This window comes from Cricetulus griseus, assembly GCF_003668045.3.
Source record: "Cricetulus griseus strain 17A/GY chromosome 1 unlocalized genomic scaffold, alternate assembly CriGri-PICRH-1.0 chr1_1, whole genome shotgun sequence".
In the NCBI taxonomy this organism is placed as follows: domain Eukaryota; kingdom Metazoa; phylum Chordata; class Mammalia; order Rodentia; family Cricetidae; genus Cricetulus; species Cricetulus griseus.
Window position 1 is genome coordinate 195,335,335 of NW_023276807.1, and position 22,790 is coordinate 195,358,124.

The 22,790-nt window shown below is 46.4% G+C and overlaps 1 protein-coding gene across 1 annotated transcript; it reads left to right on the top strand.

Moving 5' to 3' along the window:
- The first annotated feature begins 32 nt into the window (after positions 1-32).
- On the top strand, positions 33-22,385 carry LOC100773006 (disks large homolog 5). Its single transcript, XM_027389069.2, has 9 exons — positions 33-952; positions 1,742-1,898; positions 2,923-5,981; positions 6,674-6,836; positions 16,718-16,877; positions 18,497-18,640; positions 19,278-19,473; positions 20,686-20,801; positions 21,928-22,385. The coding sequence occupies exons 4-9, from the start codon at positions 6,800-6,802 to the stop codon at positions 22,034-22,036; spliced, it is 762 nt and encodes a 253-aa protein (XP_027244870.1). The 5' UTR covers positions 33-952; positions 1,742-1,898; positions 2,923-5,981; positions 6,674-6,799; the 3' UTR covers positions 22,037-22,385.
- Positions 22,386-22,790: the final 405 nt, after the last annotated feature.

A 22,790-nucleotide genomic window follows, 5' to 3' on the forward strand; every position in this document is an offset into this window, starting at 1 on the left:
ATGTGAGGTCCAGGGTGGGATGGCAAGTCTCTGGCTAGGTACTGTCTATTTTAATTTAACTGCCATAAAAGCAAAGGAAATAGAAAGTTCTAGTTTCTTAGTAATGTGAGTCACTTTTGAAGGGTTTTCTAGCCTGTAACTCCCAAGTGAAGACTACATCTTTGACAGACCTGAGGAAGAAGAGGAAGTCTATTATGGATAGATGTCAGGGTACCTCTTCCTGACAGCAACATGTTGCTTGTCTACACCCAATCCTGTAACAAATCTGAGCCTTAGGCAGTATACAGAGGTACTCATCAGAAATTTAAGTGCCTGAACGCCACCCTGAAATGAACTCTGAATGAAGGGAGTGGGGGTATCAGCAGTTGTTCAATAGCCAACTAGGTTTGGAATGGATCAGCTTGACTTAATCTCTGGGGAAGGAAGTGGAGTGTCTCTGATGGCTTCTGTCTAGCCCCTGGAAAGGATCAATGGGGTTTGGCTTTAGACTCTGACACTTCCCGCTGGGGCAGCATCACTCAGAAAGGCAGAGTTTGTCATAGGCACAGTACTATGCTTGCAGCATTGGATATAACTTAGTAGTTCAGATGGTCATACCCACTTTCATGTGGTTCCCATGTAGACATTAAGGAAAGGCAAGAGCAAGGTCCTCAGATTAGAAAGATCACTTCACCTTCCCCTCCATTTCCTTAAGATGAAAGAGTGGTAGGAAGAATGGTAAGTTCTTTTCATTCTAAAGGATTGGAGGTAGGGTATGTTTCTGTTTTATTTTGGGGGACAGAGTCTCATGTCTTCCCACACAGGCTTTGCAGTTTCACCTTGGGCTTAGATCATCCTGCTTCCTCTTCACAAGTGCCAAGGTTACAAGTGGGGCCACCAAGGCCAGTGAGGACAGCACTACTCATTGAACCCGGGACTTGCTACATGCTAGGCAGTCACTCTGCCAACTGAGGTATGTCTACAGCTGTTGTCTTTATTTTTTCCACTATCATTTCTTTTTCCCCCAAGAGGCAGAATCTTACTGTAACTCCCAGAGGCCTGCAACTAATTGTGCTTTGGTGTCTTTGGTGCAGAGTGGGGAGCACCACACTTAGCCTGAGGGCTTCTCTGGGTGGATCCACTATTTCAGTTTCCTCTGCCAATAGATAATCACATTTTTGCCAGCAGTCAGATGACTGTATTATCTGTATTGTGAAGAATCCTGGGGCAATTTTCTAAAGTTAACCACATGGATTCCTTGACTGTACCCTTAACCCAAATCCTACACTGCAACCAGCCTTGCAGGTTCTTCCTGAATGTGTTTTCAAACACTTGTACTTGAGGAAGGTTAGCTTTCCTCATCTACATCCATCCTAACACCTACCTTCTCAGTAGTATTTAATTGCTCATATTGATGAATAGAGGGATTTTCAGGAAGGAATGGACATTCCTGGCCTATGGTTGGAAAGTCTAGATAGGAAGTACTATGGGGCTTCCAATCAAGCAAAGGAACTCAGGCATTGTATGTAAGAGGTGCTGAATGGCTTTCCCTATGTTCCAAAAGAGGCTGCTGGAAAGAGATCCCGGGCTTCTGGTCACTTCAGGGAGAACTAACGATTAGCAAGGTGGCAAAGGCTGTTTTCCCATGGCATCAGCAGTCCCTTCACTTTGGAAATTGTATTGTATCCAGGAGAGCTCTTGGCATTCTTCGATGTCACGAGTGTTGTAACAACACCAACAACCCTTGGGCTTTTTCCTTCAGTGCCTCCAGGGTACACCATCAGACATGTTGTCAAGACTGAGAACTCTACTTGGAAGAGAGAATGGAGAACATTCAGAGACCAGAGAGAGTCAGAAGGAAGCTGCTGTTCAGTCCAAGCATAAAGGAGGATCAAATAAATGGTTCTAGCATGTGCACAGTGAGTCCTGAGCTGGAGATGGGGAGCTTCCTGGAGAAGGAGGGCTTGTACTGGACCTTCCAGTGACGTGGCAGGAGCTGGAGCCTCTTGAGATGCAAATGGGCTTCCCTGCTTTTCGTAATTCCTGATAGTCCATGATTCCAGAACATTAGTTTGTCCCCTAAGCCAGGAGCTGGCAAGGCCAAGGCTGTTGGGCTGGGAGTGTCTAGCATTTACTTTTACTGGAGTTTGGGGTAGTAATATGGGGAGAGAAGGAGATCATCTGGAGTCATCAGGGAGGAACTAAAAATGTGTTCCCAGTTTGGGACAGGCATCACTGCACTTCACCCTCAGCAGTTTCCTTTAGGGGCAGTGGCTGTCTAACGCCAGTCACATGGAGACAAAAGTGCTTCTGGCTAAGACTTTATGTGCTCAGACTGTACAACAGAAGTCCTCTATCACCTCTCCCTGACAGTGGCCCCCTTAGGCTGCTGAATCAGCAGTTGAGGGTGGCAGGCAATATCTAGTGTAGCCAAACAACTCTCAGAGCCATGGGACCAGAGCAGAAATTGACTCCTCTATGCCAGCTTCCATGATCTGGGCTGTCAGTGGGGTGGGGTGACTTAGTGAGTCTTTTGACCATGTTGTGTCCCTGCCTGACTTTTCAATCCACAGCCATTGGCCTGGAGTGACCAGGCAGGAGATCTGGGCTCCTCACAGCACCTGAGTGCTTGTGCACTGTGACATTTCTCCTGGCTTCTGAAACCACAGGCAGGGTTCAGGGCTCTTGAACGTGTTGCACGCTGTGCCACTGTAATTAATCCTTAAAAAGTGGTCTTTTTGTTCACCTGAAGCAAACATAGGGAGGAAGAGGAAACAGCTGTCTGCTTACATTGCCACATCTCTGAGAGCTGAGATCCACAGAGAGGGCATCTCAAACTGTCCCAAAATATTTGGATCATCTTTCTGATTGGACCTCAGGATGGTCTGTCCATTCTCTGTGCATTGCCACCACGCAGTTTCACTTGTGTTCATCTACCCACAGAGGCTGCTATGGAGCCATCATCCCAGCCAACACCCCTCACTGAGAAACAAGTGAAGAAGGAAATAGGCTGACCACAGAATTGCAGCTGATGACCAGCCAAAGGAATGAGCTTCAAGATTGCCTGCTCTTCATCAGTGAAGGAACTGTGGATAATAGGTATCCATTGTTTCAGACTCCACAGGACTGTGAGCACTGTCACCCTCACTTGGTTTCTTTTAAGGTCTTGTGTTCCAGAGAGACAGCTGACCTGAGCTCATGGGAGCTCTGGACCAACAGTTAGGGAGCCTCTATGGAACTGACTTCGGTTCTCTGCCTGTGTGTGAAAGTTGTGTAGCTTGTTCTTTTTGTAGGGCTCCTTGCAGTGAGATCAGTACCTGTCCATGGAGTTTAGCTGGCTTTTGGAAACCTATTCCCCATACTAAGCTTTGCCTGGCTTTGACACAAAGCAAGTAGCTCAATCCTGCCTCCATTGGTGCGCCATGCTTTGCTCAATCACATGGGAGGACTGGCCCTTTCTGATTGTAGGTGGAGGAGGAATAGAAGGGGAAAGGGTAGATAGGATGGGGGGGGGGTGCAATTTGGAGGAGAGTAGGGAGGCAAAGCTGAGGTCAGTATGTAAAATAAATGAAAAATGCTTTTTAAACAAAATTTAAAAAATAAATTCTGATTAAAAAAAAAAAAAAAGGCTGTACCTCCAGAGTGACTTTGTACCCAACCTCAAGTCCTAATTTCTGCTTGGAGGAGAGGCAGACCTGAAGTTACAGGGGAGATGAGATGGGAACTCTAACTATTCTGCTTTCTCCATATGAAAAGCAGAGCCTGTGGTCTCAGTCATACAACTTGGAGATTGATGCAGTAGCTGTGAGTTCCCAGCATGCATTTGGAAGGTCCTTGACAAGTGGTGGTTTGTGTGAGCTACTAGCTGCTGTGAGTTTGTGGTGAGTCTTTGAACTTGCCTGGCAGGTGATTGTCTGCTGGAAGCCCCTGATAGCAGCTGAACAGGCATAGTTCCATTTGGTCCTTCTCAGTGTGTGACTGAATGTCCTGGGACACTTTACTGTTTCTTTTTAGTTTCGTGCATTTGATGCTAGACAATAGAGGCTCTGCATGTCTTTAGAATTACACTGTGGGTGCTCTCCCTTTGTGTGTACATGCCCCCCCCCACTTTCTTGTTTATACTTTCATTTGCAGGTTTGTATATCTCTACAGACTCTGGGAGCCAAGCGTCTTTGGTAGGGCCTGAGGATTTGCCTGTATCAGTTTCCAGGTGATGCCAGTGCTGAGGTCTGGGAGCCCCACTCTTAAGCAGCACTGCTGCTGTCCTATGTGCTCAGATTGCTGGCACCTAGCAATCCCTTGGGGAGTTTGTATTGCTGTCCTGATGTTGAGTTTCAACCCCAGAATTATGTGCTCTGTCTAACTGTTCATAATAGTCACCAGGGTCATAGAATCTCTGTTCTTGAACCAGAGACAAGTCATTGCAATATCTGGTGTGCCCAGACTTTTGGCATAGACTCCTGGTAACATAGAGAGGTAGACTGACCCTCCAGGCCTACTGAGTAAGCTCATGCAGCCAGGGCAACCTCCATCTGAATATCCATCCTCTGCTGACTCAGGGATGCTTTTTTAACAAGGTTAAAAGCACCAGGAGGCCCTCATACTTAGGACCTAGAATGTAGCATCTACTGGGATTGGGGCAGACCAGGATACAACTTGAGTTCACATGATCCTTGAGGCCTGTGTTCATGGGATTCTCTCCTCTTGCTCTAGACCCTATCACAAGCCAAATCCATTCTATGAGAAACTGAAGTTTGAACACAAACTGGTCAAGTGGGAACTAAAGATCTTTGAGAATGAGAACACCTCAGAAAAGTTCAGTGAGCTGACCAAGGACACAGTCTTCTATCGGTAAGTGCCCATCTTGGCATGGACCATATTAGCTGTGGAATGGCCACCTCTGTCTTGTTTTCTCTGGTCTGCAGAGTCTTCAGATCTGGTTGCAACCTTTCTGCTTCTTAGCAAGCAGCCTTAGCAAGCATCTCTTGAGTTTGTGTCTCTTGGACTCAGTTTTGCCTAGTGTAAAAGAGACTGTTAACCCCTGCCACCATTGTCCTAGAGCCTCAGGAGCCTCAATATAGAAAAGCGATTTGCACTGTGAGGGGAATGTCAGGCAGCCCGGAACTTCTGTTTGTCAGGCCCAGGCTTTACAGATGTGGTGGCTGTGTAACCTGTAGATAGAATATACTCACTTTGGGTCTCCAGTCCTCCCTCAGAGGGTATTTGCTCACTACTTGCTGATGTTTCCCCTTTAACACAGACAGTTAAAGACAGTTGGGGAATCCTTTTTTTATTGAATGGACATGGATTCCTTTGGTGTTGTGGTTTTCCATAGTAGTATGATTCTTTGTGGTATTAGCTGTTCTCTCATTTTGGCCTTCTGAGTGCAACAGTCATGGTTGTATGGGACTCTAGGATATGGCTTCCTTGAAACCTGGGGCCTTTGGGGTGCTGATCCTGGAGGCAGGGGTGGCAGGAGGAGTCTGGTAGGGCCTCTCTATGCAGAATGTGTCCCCAGCAGTCTGCACAGCCAGCTCCTGATGGAACAGACTCATCTGCACAAGAAGGTGGACCTGCTGAAGCAGGAGAAAAAGAAACTGCAGGAGGACTTGGTTCTTCTCAAACACCACTTGAAGTATTTGAATGTGATCTGTAAGGAACAAGAGGAAGAGACCAGTAACCTCAAAACCCAGCAACAACAGGTAGGGTGCAGGTAAGTGGGTCATGCTAAGGTGTGCCACTATTTGCCCATTTGACTCCCTGTCTGCCCACCTACCCACCTGTGCTTTCACTTGTAGTGTTACTCATCCATGCTCAAATCCAGCCATTTACCTCATTCCATTCTGGCATTCATTTCAGTGTCCATGCACAAGTACTTCTGGGAAGTTAGCCTCTTATGAGAAATTGAATTATTGTCAAGGAATCCCTGCTGCTCTGCTTGAAGCTGCAGTCCAGTGAAGAAGGTCCAAAACATGTCACACACCCACATGTCATTACGATAGGTAGGATTCTGTGCACAGAACTTTGAGTGAGTGAGTTCTGGGTTCTGGTTCCTCAGTTGCAGGAAAGATCAGAGCCTTCCCAGGAGTGCTCTGTCACATATGCCCCAAGAGAGTCAGGATGCAGGTTCTTAGCTCTAGTCCTAAGAAGAATCTGTTTGGTCCCAAAGCCCAGGCAGGGCCAGTGCACTCAGGCACACATCTCAGGAAATGCTGCTCTAGCATGACAGGCTCTAACTTGCACGTTGCTCATGTTCAAGGTCTCTCCTGCACATGAGGACTGAGGTAGTCATGACCTTGTTCAGGAGCACAGGTTGCAAGGCTGTATTATGTCTATAAATAAAATGATGTGGTCAATCAATTATTCATCACGTATAACTTTTATGTTGCTCATATGCTGTTGACTACTAATTTGATGTTGTTGTTTGCAAAATGATGTGTCTGAACTGTAGGAGAAGTTCATATTCTTTCTAGTAGAAAGTAAAACATATACTGCTTAAAGTTATGACATGTGTTTAGAAATGAGAAAAGTTCTAGGTCCAGGTACTGTGTGATCCTTATTCTTTGGGGATACCAACAATGACATCAGTCAAAAGATCAATGTTGACTGTCCAGTACAGTTGAGGTGGAGGAGCTTGACAGCTGACACTGCAGGTTCCCACCTGGCCTGTGTCTTAACTGCTTTCCTTTCCCAGATCCACACAACTGCAGCCTGAGCTGGAACAGGACACAGCCCAGGATGAGAGCCACCTGAAGAAGGAGCTGCTACAGCAAGAGCCACCTTCTGAGCCCCATCCCCAGCAAATAACTGATTCCTGAGGATGCATTTTCTTCTTCAGATTTGGTGTTCATTGTGGAGTAGGTACTGATTATGCCTAGGTAGTGACCTAGCATGATTGCTTCTGGGTCTTGATTCCCTTTCCTTCTTGAAAGCCCCTTTTGAGAGAACTTGGGTAGTCAAAGAAGCCATAGACACCTGGAATGCATTATATACGTCACATTAGGATCAAGGCTTCCAGAGAAAAAGGCACCCTGTTGTAGTTGTGAACTCACCAGTGAGGAAAGCACCAACTGACCTCCAGGTGACCCATGCCCAATCTGATCCATGTGTCTGTTGGCTCAGTTCTTGTGAAGAAAAGAAAGCATCAAAAATATGCTTGAAGCCAGGCATTGGTGGCGCACGGCTTTAATCCCAGCACTCAGGAGGCAGAGGCAGGCGGGATCTCTGTGAGTTCGAGGCCAGCCTTTGTCTCCAGAGCGAGTGCCAGGCAGGATAGGCGCCAAAGCTACACAGAGAAACCCTGTCTCGAAAAACCAAAAAAAAAAAAATGCTTGAGATACAGAAAACCCAAGACAAATATTATTAAAAATCCTGACATCCACTGGTAAGTGGCCTCAGATGTGGGGAGAAGATGACAGATAAAGTCCAACAGAAGAATGGCTATACTCATCTTGAAATAGCTGTCACAATTTTTGACTCCCTTGCTATTATGTCTCCAAGGCCAGTCACAGGCTGTAGGTCTGTGCCTTTCAATTTGCAGCAAGAGAATGCTGCTCATCTTCATTTTTTTTTCCTTGGGTTTTTGGTTTATACTTTTGCTTCTGGTGGTTTGGGTTTTGTTATTTTGATGTTATTTATTGTTTTTCATAATTTGCTAAGGGTATTCACTTTTTGTATTGATTGCCCTTCGAAACCCCTTTTGAAAAAAGTATATTTTTATGAATAAAAATGCAATTTCCAAATCTGCACACTTAACCCCAGCTTTTTTAGTCAGGTATGGTGTCACAGTGCTAAAAGCCCACAGCTGGATCTCTGGAATTTTCAGGCAGCATGGGCTTCATAGTGAGTTCCCAGCCAGACAGAACTATACAGTGCATTGGTGTCCTGTGTGTGGATAGCATGGCTTACTCCAAGGATACACAGTTTATGATGGAATCAGTATCCATACTGTATTCATGCTACCCCTAAAATATGGTACTGTGTAGACACACTTTGATGAATTGTTCATAAGGACCAAATTATTGAGAAATACACCTTTATTGCTCTATTTACACTCAAGTAGAAAAAAAATCAGGAAACCCAGAACTATCTGCCTTTGTTTTCCTTGAAATACAGCATCAATGATAACCACACACAACAGAGATAATGACCTTCCAAGTCACTTTGGAAAATAGCTTTTTATAACCACCTTTGCTCCTGATACTGCAATTGCCCCTCATGCTTGCAGAAGCCAGAAGGGGACATTGTATCCCTTGTCATAAATGGTTGTTAGGTGCCAGGTGAGAGAGCAGCAAAAGCTGTTATCCTATGAGGCATCTCTCCAGCTTTGCTCTTGGTTCTTGTTCTTCAAGCCCTAGGTACTGTATCTGGGAGGGACGGATTACCTTCAACCAAAGAGAGACTCCAACCAAAGAAAGACGTCCTTGGAGAAGTTTAGGGTTAGGTACATGAGATAGACATGCTAATTGTCTTAAGCTGCCAGGCATTTATGCAGGGCTCTGATGTCCCCACCGATCTCTGTGGATTCAGGATCATGTGGCAACATCACTTATTGTCAGGGTTGGAGCAGATCTGTTCACTTCTCATCTAGGAAGACAATGTGTATTAGGTACATCTGATGAAATGCAGAGTTGAGATGACCCTCTCTGGTCCTCGGTGTGGAGTAAGAAAGATCTTCAGCTAAGCAGTGTTGGGAGCACTGAAGCAGGCACAGTGCATGGAGCCTACAGCAGAGCACACATGCTTCTGAGGGAGAGCATGCCCATGCAAGCATGGGACATGAGGGGGACAGGTGAAGCTGCCCTTTGCCATGGCAGATCTCAAAGTATAGTGAGGAAGTGTTTCTTCCAGGTGATTGTCTATAATTGTAGAGCTCCTGGGAGCAGATCAGACTTCTGAGACTAGAGGTGAGTCAGAGTGTTCAAGTATGGAGGAAGCAATCCTGTGGATCCCCAGACAGGTGCTGAGAAACCAGGGCTTTTGAAAGCTTAGCAGCCAGGGAAACGGGGTAGAGGATTTAGTTACTCTCTGCCATATTCTCTGACACAGAAAGGTCATCTGTAGACACACTGGAATATAGGTCAACCATGGTTTAGGCCACACTACCAAGTTACTACTATATTGAGTGGATCGCCCTGTCCATGTTCTCAGTATCTGGAAGAAGCCTGGGGTCCTCAGCAGAGTGTTTGCCTGGTTTGGTAAATTCTACCAGATGGATAGATTAACCTGACTTCTAGTGGCATTGTGCAGGTAGAAAATATTTTCGTATCAGTTTTTCCCAGGCTAAACTGTCCTTAGTGCCCAGTGTAGACTGAGGCCCATCCTTTTCTCTCCCAGGTATTTAAACATCCCCTGTGGGGTTTTTCATTGTTTATTTTGTTTTTCATTGTTCTGATAGGGTTTATCTGTGTAAGAATCCTGGCTGGACCAGACAGAACTCCTACTGTAGACCAGAATGGCCTCAAACTCACAGTAGTCCTACTTCATGGCATTAAAGGAATGTAACACCAGTGCCCAGATACATTCCCAGTCTTGAGAGCATTCTGTCAGCCATTCTCAAGGAACAGTCTTGTAGTGGACAAATTGACAGCTCAGTCTCTTCAACTATTCTAACCTGTAATTGTTGTGAAATACAAATGGAGTTCCAGACTGGGATGTAACTCAGTGGTGGAGGAGTTGTTTAGCATGCACAGTGCCCTAAATTCAATCCTAGCCCTAGGAACTAGAGGGGAAGAAAAGTTAAAAACCCCAATGAAAAACTTAAAAGGGGAAGTTCCATAGATCCTTCAACCTGCAGCATCCAACCTCCTAGCTCCCTCCATAGACTCCATTTGTTAACCTGTATTTTCACTAAGGCTGTCATTCTTTTTTTTGGAGGGGGGAGTGGGGAATCTACACTTTTTAATAAAGCACATATATACTCAAAGGACATAAATACTGCTTCAGAGCTTAGGAAGTTCTACGTTTGAGGTGATAGGCTGGTGAGATGGCTCAGCAGGTAAAGGTACTGCCAGGTGTGCATACCTGAGTTTCTTCCCTGGGACACACATGGTAGAAAAAACAAACCTTCCTCCAGCTGTCCTCTGATCTTCATGTGTGTGTGTGCATGTGCAGCCTCACACACACCATAACTTAAAAATCCCTCAGAAGACCATGGTAAAAACAGTTGTGCAGAAGATGCAGATCTCTGTCAGTAACATCCTGGAGCCTTGTAGGTTAACACTAAAATGGTGGGCTAATTGATTTACACCCCAAAACCTGTCAATGTGGCTGTCTCATGGAGACTGGTGTGTATAACCACCATACAGGACAGCAAAAGCTCCATGTTATTACATGCTGTCATTCCCAAGGTGAGGAAAAGCTTCTTCTCATGGAGAGACAGCAAGGACTAGGGCCTGGGTTAGTTGAGCCACTGAGACCAAGGGCCACATTGCCCTTTCTGGCCATATTGTTAAATGATTGGCCAAGTTTTTGTGCCAGCTCTCACACCAGAACTAAGTCCATTGTGTTTCCTTCTGTTCCCTATCAAATGTTTCCTTCTGTTCACTATAAATGAACTACAGTTCCCTGAGCTACCTTACTTCCTGACCACAACAGCACAAACTCCTAGGTTAAGTGTATTCCTGGTATTCATTGCTGGCAACAGAATCAAGGCACAGTGTCTGCAGTTCTTGCAGACACCCAATAGCACCCAGGAGTCTCCTGATGTGTCTTTCTTGCCACATTGTACCATTCCTGACCTTTCTCCTTGCCTTGTCTGCATCTCAATAAAAGCACATTGTGCCCCTGACACAGAAGCCTGGATGGCTTTACCTGTGCCGATGCCCATGGCTTCCCTAGGAACAGCTCCGAGGATGAGCAGCAGATTCTCTGATAGTTTTTCTTTTCTGTTCTTCTCTTTCCTTTTTTTGAGACAAGGTCTTTCTACGTAATCCTGGCTATCTCAGGACTCTCAATGTAAACCAGGCCAGCCTTGAAGTCTCAGAGATCTGCCTGTCTCTGCCTCCATGGTCCTGGGATTAAAGCCAGCACTCCATTCTGAGGATGGCAAGAGGGGAACAACAAGCTAAGGACAGAGGCTCAAAAGATCCAAGAGTGAGAAGAACCAAACCAGCTCATGACTGAAATGTCTGGGTTACATAGAAATGACAAGCTAGGGTAAGGGAAGATAAATCCCTAGACTCCTGAGGTTTAGGGGTGAGAAGACCAGAGAGGAGCTGCTGGTACTGAGTGAGCCTGGCTGCCAGGGTGCACTTTGGTATGCTAATAGGCACTACAATTAGCCATTTCTCCAGGTTTCTTTGAGACTTGACACTGGGTTCAGTTCCCAACACACATCAAGCAGGTTACTACTGCATATAACTCCAGTTCTGGGAGATTCAATGTTCTGTGGCACTGATGTGGTACACATAAACTAATGGAGGCACAAACACACACACACATGAATAAAGATAAAGTCTTTTTTGTTTGATTTTTTTTTTCTTTTTGAGACTGTGTCTCACCTTTTAGCTCTGGAGGGCCAGGAATTTGCTATATAGACAAGTTCTAGTTCTACAGAACTAGTTCAGGATAGCCAAGGCTACACAGAGAAATCTTGTCTTAAAATAGCAAACAAAACACACCAAAAAAGAAAAAATCAATGCATTTAAGCTGTTCCTCCAGCCAGTTTAAAAGCCAACCTACTGTCTAAGCAGCCAGTCCTGGAAGCCAGGCCACACCTCTACAAAACTACCCCTGCATTTCCAAGATTGACAAACAAATACTAGCTCTGCACATTTTTGCTTCCACTCACTTTCCAGACTTTTGCACACACTCTCAGGCCAGGCCCTCTGGGACAATAAGCCTGCATTTGTGTATGGTGGATCTTATCAGTAAGACTCCAGTGAGCAAGTGCCCCATGAAGGACCCAATGGGAAAAAACCCAATCTGTTGCTCTCTGTAGCCATCCAAGATACTCTGTGTCTATGTTGCCTACTTCCATCTTCTCTTTTCAGGAACAGGGGACACCTGAGCCACCCTTATCTCTCCCACTAACTTACCTATCCTTAAACCTTTACCCAAGGCCAGGGACAGTGAATGATGGAGCAAAATGGGAACAAGGAGCCTGTGTTCTACTCATTTGAGTTAGACAACACAAATTAATTCATATGTCATACTGGTCTAATTACTAAGTGGCTCAGTTGTGTTATCTGTGAAATGGGATAATAATTCTAAGCATAAATCCTTCAGGAGGAAATCGCTTGAATAGTTAGGGAGCCATCTGACACTTCCCCACTCCCTGTGAGCCTCTTACCTCAGTTCAGCTGCCATCTAACCCACATCCCCCTATGTGAGCATACCTGAAGTCTGGCACAGCACAGAGCAGACAGATCCCTAAACTATGCACGTGACAGGAGAGGAGCCTGTTGACATCCAGATTCCTGGGCTTTGACCCAGACCCTCAGACCAGGCCCTTTGGATAATAAAACTGTATATGCACCATGGATAATATTAACAGTAAAACTCCTGTGATCCTGGGCTCCATGGAGTCCCCTCCAGGAAGAGTCAAGTAGGCTTGTGACTGTGTTTGCATTTAAGCTGTTCCTCAGCAGCTTCTTACCCCTGATCACACTGGGCCCTGCATTTGCTGTCAAAACTGACTTATTCGAAAACTAGCAGCTCTGCCTTCCCCAAAGTCATCCCCTGTCCTGGTCCCCAGGGTTCCATCAAATGGTTACCGAGCCCACTGATATCCCCCAGGGGATGTTCTGAGAGGCAGGGGGACAGCCAGGGAGCCCTGAGGCCTTTGACTACAATCTCCAGACCTGGGAAGACACTGTCAGCTCCAGTTTCAGCCAGGCCAGACAAGCAGTTCCCCAAGATTGCAAGCTTATGGTGGGCTGAAAGACCCTGGGACCTAGCCCCTGATCTTTGTGGGAACCCATTCCCAGGTGTCACCTCAAGGGGTCCTCAGCCTGTCCCCATCCAAGGTGATGAAAGCCTCTCCCAGTGAGTCCCCTCTTCCCTCCCCTGCATCAAACACAGTCAGCAGCAGAACCTGCTCATCCCTGTTGCCAAATGAAGAAGTCCAGTCAACCGTAGATCTGAGGATAGCCAGAAACCCGGACCCCTCATGTCCTCAGCCTTCTTCCTGCCACCCCATTCTCAGAGGACCAACGCCCCTTACCTCCTCTCATGCTACCAGTCATAGTCAGCCAAAGCCTACCCTCTCCCCACAGAAAGGCCAGGTGCTGAGGATGCCTTCACGATCCTGGAGGGAGCCCCACTTCCCAAAAAGAGCCCCTCATTGGGCAGAGACAGGTTGTAGGGCTTTCCTCCAGAGCCTCCAGGATACTCTACAAGGCAGTTCTCCCTGAGCAGTGACAGCATGGATCAGCTGGATGTACTGCTGACCAGCAGACAGTATGATCACAACTATAGTAGCCTAGCAGCCTTCCTGGAACACAGGCCATTCTGCAGTCTGTTGGTAGCCATGAACAAGGATGGCTCTCTGCAGCTCCCAGGGCTTCCCCACCACCTACCACATCCTCAGAGGCACCCATCAATGCACACTCAGGCTTGCTTGAACACAACCAGGTTGCCCACTTCCTGTTAAACTGAGATGATCAGGGCAACAGCAATGATGACTCCCTGAAAATAAGCTACCTGCACAACAAGTCACTGGCTGCTTGCACAACTCCAGTGATGGGATCTCACCCCTTCATGGCAGCCTGGGCCTGCTGCTGTCCTGATACTAGTCAGGGATCTGTTTAAGTTTGGCCCAGAGCTCCTAGATGTCAATCATCCAAGCTGCCCATGGAGAAGTTAATAGTATCTCACTTCCTACCAAGTCTATGGGGTGTGACATTTCTGACTTGGCACTGAAGGCCAGGAAGCATCCTGCCACCAGCCCTTGGGAGACATGCCCTGGGTCTCTGCATGCCCCTCACCCTTGCTAAATACCAGGGTGATCTGGAAGCAGAGGCCAAGCCACACACTTACTGACACTCATCTGCAGCCCGGGCTTCTGGACTAGCCCTCCTGCCCTTTTGAGAAATCCATTTCTGTGACTGCTTCCTCCTCTAGAGCTTTAGAGGAGTATGGGGAGGGCACATCTTCAATAGAGTACTTAGGGTGGGAACATTTATGGCAGGTATGTGGCCTTGGGCAAGTCACCAAACCTCTCCTGGCCTGGGCAGCAGGAAGATGGTAAAGACCTGTAACTACCGTTCCAGCTGATGGTCTACAGGGAGACAAGTAGACAGGGTACACAACAGCATCTGCTTCATCTCTTCCTCATAGCCTTCCATCCACCCATCTTCACACCATTTCCTCCTGGAATTCCTGGGTGAACGAGAATGGTGAAGAGTGAGATCACTCTCAATGCAGACCCTACCCCACACCTGCCCTGGGGTTCATCCTCAGGACATTCATTTCCCTTCCCACCTGGGACACCTCCCATTCTGTCCCTGTCCTCACTGGCCATCAACAGAGAAGGTGAAGTGGTATCCCATCCCTCAAAGGAGCAACACTCCCAACATGGTCCATCCCATTTCCAAATAATGTTCTGCTCCCTCTGACTATGACTGACACGCTCAACCCCATTGTCTGTGAAGCTGACCCAGTAGTCTCTGACCCAGGAGTGGCAGGAGGGCAATGCCAAGTATGCTCTGGGTTTTGTGTCGAAGTGAGATGGCCTAACCCATTACCAGGAAAGGTCTTTTGGCCTCCTTTTTTTGTTTTTGTTTTTTTGAGACAGGGTTTCTCTATGGCTTTGGAGGCTGTCCTGGAACTAGCTCTTGTACACCAGGCTGGTCTTGAACTCACAGAGATCTGCCTGCCTCTGCCTCCCGAGTTCTGGGATTAAAGGTGTGGGCCGCCACCACCCGGCTTGGCCTTCTCGTTTGTATTATACTCTTGGGTGGTTGTCTGAGCATCTTTGCATCACAGCTTCCTGAGCCTCCAGGGACAGAGAACCTTTTCCCAGCTCCCTGATGGCTAAATATTGGATCTGCTAGGGAATCCTGGGGCAATTTTCTAAAGCTAAGCACATGGATCCCAAGACTGCAACCTTGACCCAAAACCCACACTAACCAGTCATGCAATTCATTCTGAATGTGCTTTCTAACATTTGTACTTGAGGAAGGTAATCTTTCCTCACTTACATTCATCCCAACGTGGCTTCTTAGTAGTATTAATTGCTCATATTGATGAAGATGGATTTTGAGGAAGGAATTAGACATTCCTCATTAATGTTTAGAAAGTCTACCCCAGATACTGCATGAGAAGTACTATGGGGGCTTTCGTTCAAGCTAAGAAAACCCTGGCTTTGGAAGGAGGAGGTGCTGAATGATTTACCACATATTCCAAGAGAGGATCTTGGAAAGAGAATCTGGGAACCTGGCTAATTTAGGAAGACATAATCAGCAGGGTTGCCAATGTTGTTCTCCATGACATCAGCAGTCCCTTCGCTGGGCATTCTATTGTATCCTGGGAGCTCATGGCATTCCATGATGTCACCAATGTTGTAGCAACACCAGCTTCCCTTAGGGCACTCCTTCAGTGACTCTTGGTTATATCAGTAGCCATGTTGTCAAGACTGAGGTCCCTGTTTGGGAAAGAAAATGGAGACCATCCAGAGACCAGAGAGAGGCAGAAAGAAGCTGCCATTAGGTCTCAAAATAAAGCAGGAACAAAGAAGAGGTCCTGGCATAGGCACAGTGAGTGTTTGGCAGGATATGGGGAGGTTTCTGAAGGAGTTGAGCTTGAACTAGTACTTCCAATAATGGGGTAGAGAAGCTAGAGCCTCTGAGAAGTAAACAGACTTCCTGGCTTATCATAATTCCCAATAGTCAATGATTCCTGACCATTCATTTGTCTGTTCCCTAATCCAGTACTGGGCAAGGCCAGGCTGCTGCGCTAGGATCACCTAGCTTTTACCTTTACCAGGCTCAGAGGTGTAATGTGGGGACAAAAGGAGACCAGAAGGACTCAGGGAGGGACTGATGTGTCCTTAGATTTGGGCAGGCATCACTGTACTTCACCCTCAACAGTTTCCTTTAGGTGCAGAGGCTGCCTGACACCAGTCTCATGAGAAAAGTGTGCTTCTGCTAAGATATTACGTGCTCAGACTGTACAGCAGAACTCCTCTATCACTTCTGACATGGCCCCCTTAGGGTTCTGAATCAGTAGTTGAGGGTGGTAGGTAATGCCCTAGTGTAGTCAAACATCTGTCAGAAGCATGGGACAAGGGCAGAGATTGGCTCCTTCATGCCAGCTTCCATTTTCTGGACTGTCAGTAAGGTGGGGTGACTTGGTGAATGTTTTAACCATGTTGTCTCCATGCATGACTTTTCAGTTCATATCCATGGGCCTGGAGTGACCAGGCAGGAGATCTGGGCCCCTCACAGCCCCTGAGTGCTTGTGCACTGTGACATTTTTCCTGGCTTCTGAAACCACAGGCAGTGTTCAGAGCACTGAACCATGTTGCATGCTGTGCACTGTAATTAATCCTGAAAGGTGGTCGTTGTGTTCACCTGAAGCATGTGTAGAGAGGTAGAAGAAAGCCCTAACTGCTTATATAACCACATCTCTACAGAGTGTTGGGAGAGCGGAGGTCCTCAGAGGGGGCATCTCAACCTGACCCAAAAGCATTGTCACTGGAGACCAGACATCATCTTTCTGTTTGGACCTCAGGGTGGTCTGACCATTTTCTGTCCATTGTCACCATGCAATTTCACTTGTGTTCATCTACCAACAGATGCTGCTATGGAGCCATCATCCCAGTCAACACCATTCACCAAGAAACAAGTGAAGAAGGAAACAGAGAGGATGACCACAGAGCTGCAGCTGATGACCAGCCAAAGGAATGAGCTGCGAGATCGCCTAGTCTCCATCAGTGAAGGAACTGTGGATAATAGGTATCTATTGTTTCAGACTCCAGGGGACTGTTCACACTATCATCCTCGCCCCTTTCTTTTAAGGTCTGTGTTCTAGAGAGCCAGCCCACCTAAGCTCATGGGAGCTCATGGACTCTGGACCAACACTTAGAGAGCCTCCATGGAACCGACCTAGGCCCTTTGCATGTGTGTGACTATTGTGTAACTTGGTCTCATTGTAGGGCTCCTAACAATGAGACCTAGACCTGTCCCTGGAGCTTAGCTGGCTTGTGGGAACCTGTTCCCCATGTTGGGTTACTGTGCCAAGCCCTGATGCAAGGCGAAGTGCTCAGTCCTTTGCTCCTGCCCATTGTAGGCTTGCCCTTTTCTGAGTGGAGATGGAGGAGAACTAGTAGGGAGGATATAGGATGCAGGGTGTATGTGGGGAGACTGGGAGGACAGGAAAGAGGGGAAACTGCGGGTAGTCTAGAAAATTGATAAAAACATGTGCTATTTAAATAAAATAAAAATGAATTCTGATTTTATAAATAAAAGTTTCTAGGTTCTAGAAGGCTGTACCTCCATAGTTACTCTGTGGCCACCTCATGACCTAATTTCTTCTCAGAGGAGAGGCAGACCTGAAGTTTAGGAGGGAGTGAGATGGAGACTCTAACTTCACTGCTTTCTCCAAATGATAACCAGAGGCTGTGGTCTCAGTCACACAGCTCAGGGATTGAGGCAATAATGTGTGAGTTCCCTGCATGCATTTGGGAAGGCCCTGACAGATGGTGGGTTGTGGGAGATACAAGCAGCTGTGAGTTTGTGGTGAGTCTTTGTACTTGTCAGGCATGTGATTGAGTGCTGGAAACTCCTAGTAGCAACTTGACAGACATGGTTCCACTTGGTCCTTGTCAGCATAGTAAAGGAAGTCCTAGGACTCTCACTGTTTCTTTCTACTTTTGTGTCTTATTCTCCTAGACCATAGTGCTCCATGTATTTCTTTAGAATATGATTGTGGGTGTTCTCCCTCTCTGTGTCTCCTCAATTCTCTGTCTCTGTCTCTGTCTCCCTCCCTCATGTGTTCATAAATGAATTTTCAGGTTTGTGTGTCCCAAAGCAATCTGGGAACCTGGGCTATGTGGTGGAGCCTGAGGATTTGCCTGTATCAATTTCCAGGCTATGGCAGTACTGAGGTCTGGGAGCCCCTCTTTAAGCATCAATGCTCTTGTCCTATGTTCTCACTGGGGTGGCACCTAGCAATCCCTAGGGAAGTTATATAGCTGTCCTAATGTTGGGCCTCAACCCAAGAATCATGTGCTGTAACTTTTCAGTAATAGTCTCCCAGACCATAGAATTGATGTCCTAAAACAGGAGAAACATCATTGTGGTATCTGGTGTGCCAAGACCTGAGTCATAGACTCCTGGTAACATAGAGAGCTAGATGGACCATACAGGACTACTGAGCGAGCTCATGGAGCCACGGCAACCTCCATCTGAACACCCAGTCACTGCAGTCCCAGGGACAGAATAACAAGTTTAAAATCACCAGGAGATCCCAGTACTTAGCAGGAAGAATGTGGCATTCACTGGGCTGTGGTAGACCAGGATACAACTTGATTCTTGAGGCCTGTGCTCATAGGGTTCTTTCCTCCTGTTTCTAGACCCTACCACAAGCCAAATCCATTGTATGAGAAACTGAAGCTGGAACATAAACAGGTTCTGTGGGAACTAAGGGTCTTTGAAAATGAAAAAACCCAGGTCTCCGAAGAGTTCAGTGAGCTGAATAAGGAAAACGTCTTCTATCGGTAAGTGCCCATCTTGGCATGGACCCCATGAGTTGTGGAATGACATTCTTTGTGATATGATTTCCCTGGACTGGAGAGTCCCCAGTTCTGGTTCTAGCCTTTCTGCTCCTTAGCAAGCAGCCTCAGAAAGCAGCTCTTGGATATGTGCCTCCTCAGTTTTGCTTAGTGTGAAAGAGACTGTTACCCCTGCCATCAATGTTCTAGAACCTCAGGAGCCTCTAGATAGAAATGCAGTTTGCATTGTGAGGGCAATGTTAGGCAGCCCTGGGCTTCTGGAGCCCAGGTCCCGGCTTTACAGATCTGGAGGCTGTGGAACCTGTAGATACTCACCTTGGGTCTCCTGTCCTCACTTGGAGGGTATTTGCCCGCTACTTGCTGATGTTTCCCCTTACCACGGACAGCTAAGGACAGTTAGGGGAATCCACTCCCTTTTGGTGTTGGGGTTTCCTGTAGTAGTTTGACTACTTCTGGTAGTAGCTCTTCTCTCATTTTGGCCTCCTGAGTGCAGCTGTCATGGCTGTATCAGAGTCTGGCTATATATTCCTGGGAACATGAGGCCTTTTGGGGAGGTGGTTCCTGGAGGCAGGGGTGGCAGGAGGAGGCTGGATGAGACTTACTATGCAGACTGTATCTCCAGCAGTCTACACAGCCAGCTCCTGATGGAACAGACTCAGCTGAACAAGAAGGTGGACACGCTGAGACAGGAGAAAAAGAAACTGCAGGAGGATTGGTTCCTGCTGAAGCAGCACTTGGAGGACTTGAACTTGTTCTGTAAGAACCAAGATGAAGAGACCAGTGACCTCAAAATCAAGCAGGGACGTGGTATGATTAAGGTATGCACCATTTGGACACTTGGCAGCATGTCTGCCCATCCACCCATCTGTGCTTTCACCCATCATGTTACTCATCCATGCTCCTATCCAACCAACTACTCATGACATCATAGTATTCAATTCAGCGTCCTTTTACAAGTACTTCTACTAAATTAACCTCTTATGAAACTGAATTATTGGCAAGCCATCCCTCCTGCACTGCTTGAAGCTGTAGTCCAGTGAAGGAGATCGGTCGGTAACATATCACTCACCTACATGCAATTATGATAGGATTCTATACACAGAGCTCTGAGTGAGTGAGTTATGGATCCTGGGGCTCATTTTCTTGGCAAGGCTATTGTGTTATCACAGTGGGAAGCAGTTTGCAAGGAGGAGAACTCCATGCAAGTGCCAACTGTGTGCTTTTCATGGTCAATGATTTGGGTGGCATGTGGCTTTCTCCTTTCTTCCTGCTTCCAAATGTGTTCTCTTCACTTTGCCCAGCTGTTGCTTCAGAGTGACAAAAGCCTTGGTAGCAGGTTGTCAGCCCTGTTTTCTGTGAATGGTGCCATACATCTCTCCCATCCATGACAATATAGTCTGGGGTTGATTGGGTTATCTTCTGGGAGCTTTTGAGAAGCTGGTGGAGCAAGGTGGGAGATTTGTGCCTTCAGGGGAAAAATTCTCTAACTAGCTCAACATAATGGAGATAAGAAAACCATCACATTTTCCACAGTAGTGTTAGGCCCCATGGAATGATGGCTGAGTTGTGAGACTATTCTAAAAGATTTAGTATGTTTAGTCTGAACTCAACTGCTCATCTGTCACGATGTTTCTTTCTGCTAGCTCCCTTTTTCCTGTCTCTCTCTCCTTCTTCTCTATATGTCAGTGTGCATGTGTTTTGTGTGTGTGTGTGTGTGTGTGTGTGTGTGTGTGTGTGTGTGTGTGTGTGATGTCAGACAGAGGGAGGGAGAGACAGACAGAGAGACAGAGAGTATATCCTGGTGTAGTCTAAGCATGTGGGTGTGGTGGTGAATCATGCATGTCTGCTTTGGTCTGAGGAGACCACTGACTTTCATGTCAGTCTCTTCCTTGAATCAGGGTTGCTTACTTCCCTGGATGCTGACTCTTTCACTAGCCATGCTGACCAGCAAGCTATTGGGATACTTTGTATGTGTTTGCATTTGTATATGTATGTAACCCTCCTTAAGAACACAATCTTATAATGAACAGGAGCTCAAGAGATTGGAGGAAAGACTTGAGGTCCTACTGAAGCAGAAGCAGAAGGTCAGTCAGAAAATGGATTTTGCAGAAAAGCTGCAGCATCACTTTGGTGACTCCCTGATGAGGTACCAGCCCAGACTGGGAGTGGGCGGGGGGAGAGGTACAGCCAAGTGTGTCCCCAGTACCTGGCATCTGTATCATCTATGGGCTTCCTCTCACATGTATGGGTCACAGCCACCACCAGGGAAAGAGGATTTCAGAGAAATGTGTTAGTTCACTCAACAAGAACTTCTGTCCAGAAAGCAATATTGATATCAGTGTGTCTGAAGAACTGAGTCTCTCTTCCTCCCTTCTGTCTTCTCTATGTTCTGAGTGACAGTTTCATGAACTGACAGAGATTTGTCTTCCTCAGCCTCCCAAATTATGGGATTTGAGGTTGTGCACCACCAGACCTGATTTAAATTTCAAATTTACTTAGAAGCCTCCCCTGTAGAGAAGAGATTCCTACCTTTCAACACTGCTCTCTGCAACATTTTCTGTGCAAAGTGCTCTCTGGATAGAACAGGTTATGAACTTTGCAGATGCCTCAGCTGCAGGGAAGATCAGAACCTTCTCAAGAGTTCTGTCCAGAAAGCAATATTGTCTCCTTGGGACAGACTCCCAAACAGAGCCAGAATGCAAATTCCCAGCTCTAGTCCTAAGGACAGCACAAATTTCTGTTTGGTCCCAGGCAGGGCCAGTGTTCACAGGGACACATCTCAGGAAATGCTTCTCTATCATGACAGGCTCTATCTTATATGCTTTTCATATTCAAGGTGCCATTGGATATGAGAATTGAGCTAGGCTCGTGAACTTTTTCAGGTTCCTAGGTTCTAAGGTTGTATTATATCTATGTATTAAAATGATGTCATCAATAACTCATCATGTGTAACTTGTATATTACTCATATGTTGACTGTTGTGTTAATATGCTGATGCTCTTTAAAAAAATGATGTGTAGGAGAAGGTCCTATTCTTTCTAGGAGAAAGTACAACACAAAGTACTTAGTTTAAGTCATAACGTGTTAAGGCCTTGGAGAAGTTATATGCTCAGCCACTCTATGATCCTCATTCTTTGGGGGTACCAACAATGACATCAGTCAAAAAATCAGTGTTGACTGTCCAGCACAGCTGAGGTGGAGGGAGGGAGGAGCTTGACAGTGAGACAGCAGGTTCCCACCTGGCCTGTGTCTTAACTGCTTTCCTTTCCCAGGTCCACACAGCTACAGCATGAGCAGGAACAGGACACAGCCCAGGATGAGAACCACTTGCAAAAGGAGCTGCTACAGAAAGAGCCACTTGCTGAGCCCCATCCCCATTAAGTACTGAACTGCAGAGATGCAAGGGAGGAATTGCTGCACTCATCTTGAAAAACCTCTTAAAATCGGTGACTTCCTTGCAAGGCCAGCCACAGGCTATAGGTCTGTGACTTTCAAACTGTACCAAGAGAAGGCTGTTCATCTCAATTTTTTTTTTTTTTGGTTCATCTGAATTTTTTCTTTGGTTTTTGGTTTACATTTTTGCTTTTGGTTGTTTTGTTATAGTTTTGCTATTTTGATGTTTTTTGTTCTTGTTACTGTTTTTCATAATTTAATATGTTATTCACTGTTTGTATTGACTGCCATTTTATAGCCCCTTTTGAAAAAAAAGTTTTATGAATTAAAAAATTAATTTCCTTGTCTTCATACTTAATCCCATGTTCTACATTCAGGTGTGGTGGCACACTCCTGTAGCCCCTGTAGTCACATTCACAGGTGGATCTCTGCAAATTCTAGGCAGTATTGTAGAGAACCAAGTATGGGAAGCATAGGGGCCACTAGCACACAACCTTTTCCTGTGAAAAGTGAAGTGGCCCTTTTCCTCAGTCAGGGCCACTTCACTCCTAAGTCTGAAGCCACTCCTGGTTACCATTTCCCCCCAGGAGATGCCTCAGGGAATGAGTATACAGGCTGTAGTTTTACAACATATCCATTTTAAGTCCCCAAGTCTATCTCAGTGTCTGGAGAGGAGGGGATGAGAGATGACTATGGCCAGAATCAGAAGGTGACAGGTGACAGGTAGAAACTCTGAGTTTCC

What these genes read in the sequence shown, in the direction of transcription:
- LOC100773006 (XM_027389069.2), top strand. Translation starts at nt 6,800, where the DNA reads ATGCATTTTCTTCTTCAGATTTGGTGTTCATTGTGGA. An exon ending in GATTTGGTGTTCATTGTGGA is followed by an intron (nt 6,837 to 16,717) that starts GTAGGTACTGAT and finishes ATCTACCAACAG; the next exon opens with ATGCTGCTATGGAGCCATCA. An exon ending in AGGGACGTGGTATGATTAAG is followed by an intron (nt 19,474 to 20,685) that starts GTATGCACCATT and finishes TATAATGAACAG; the next exon opens with GAGCTCAAGAGATTGGAGGA.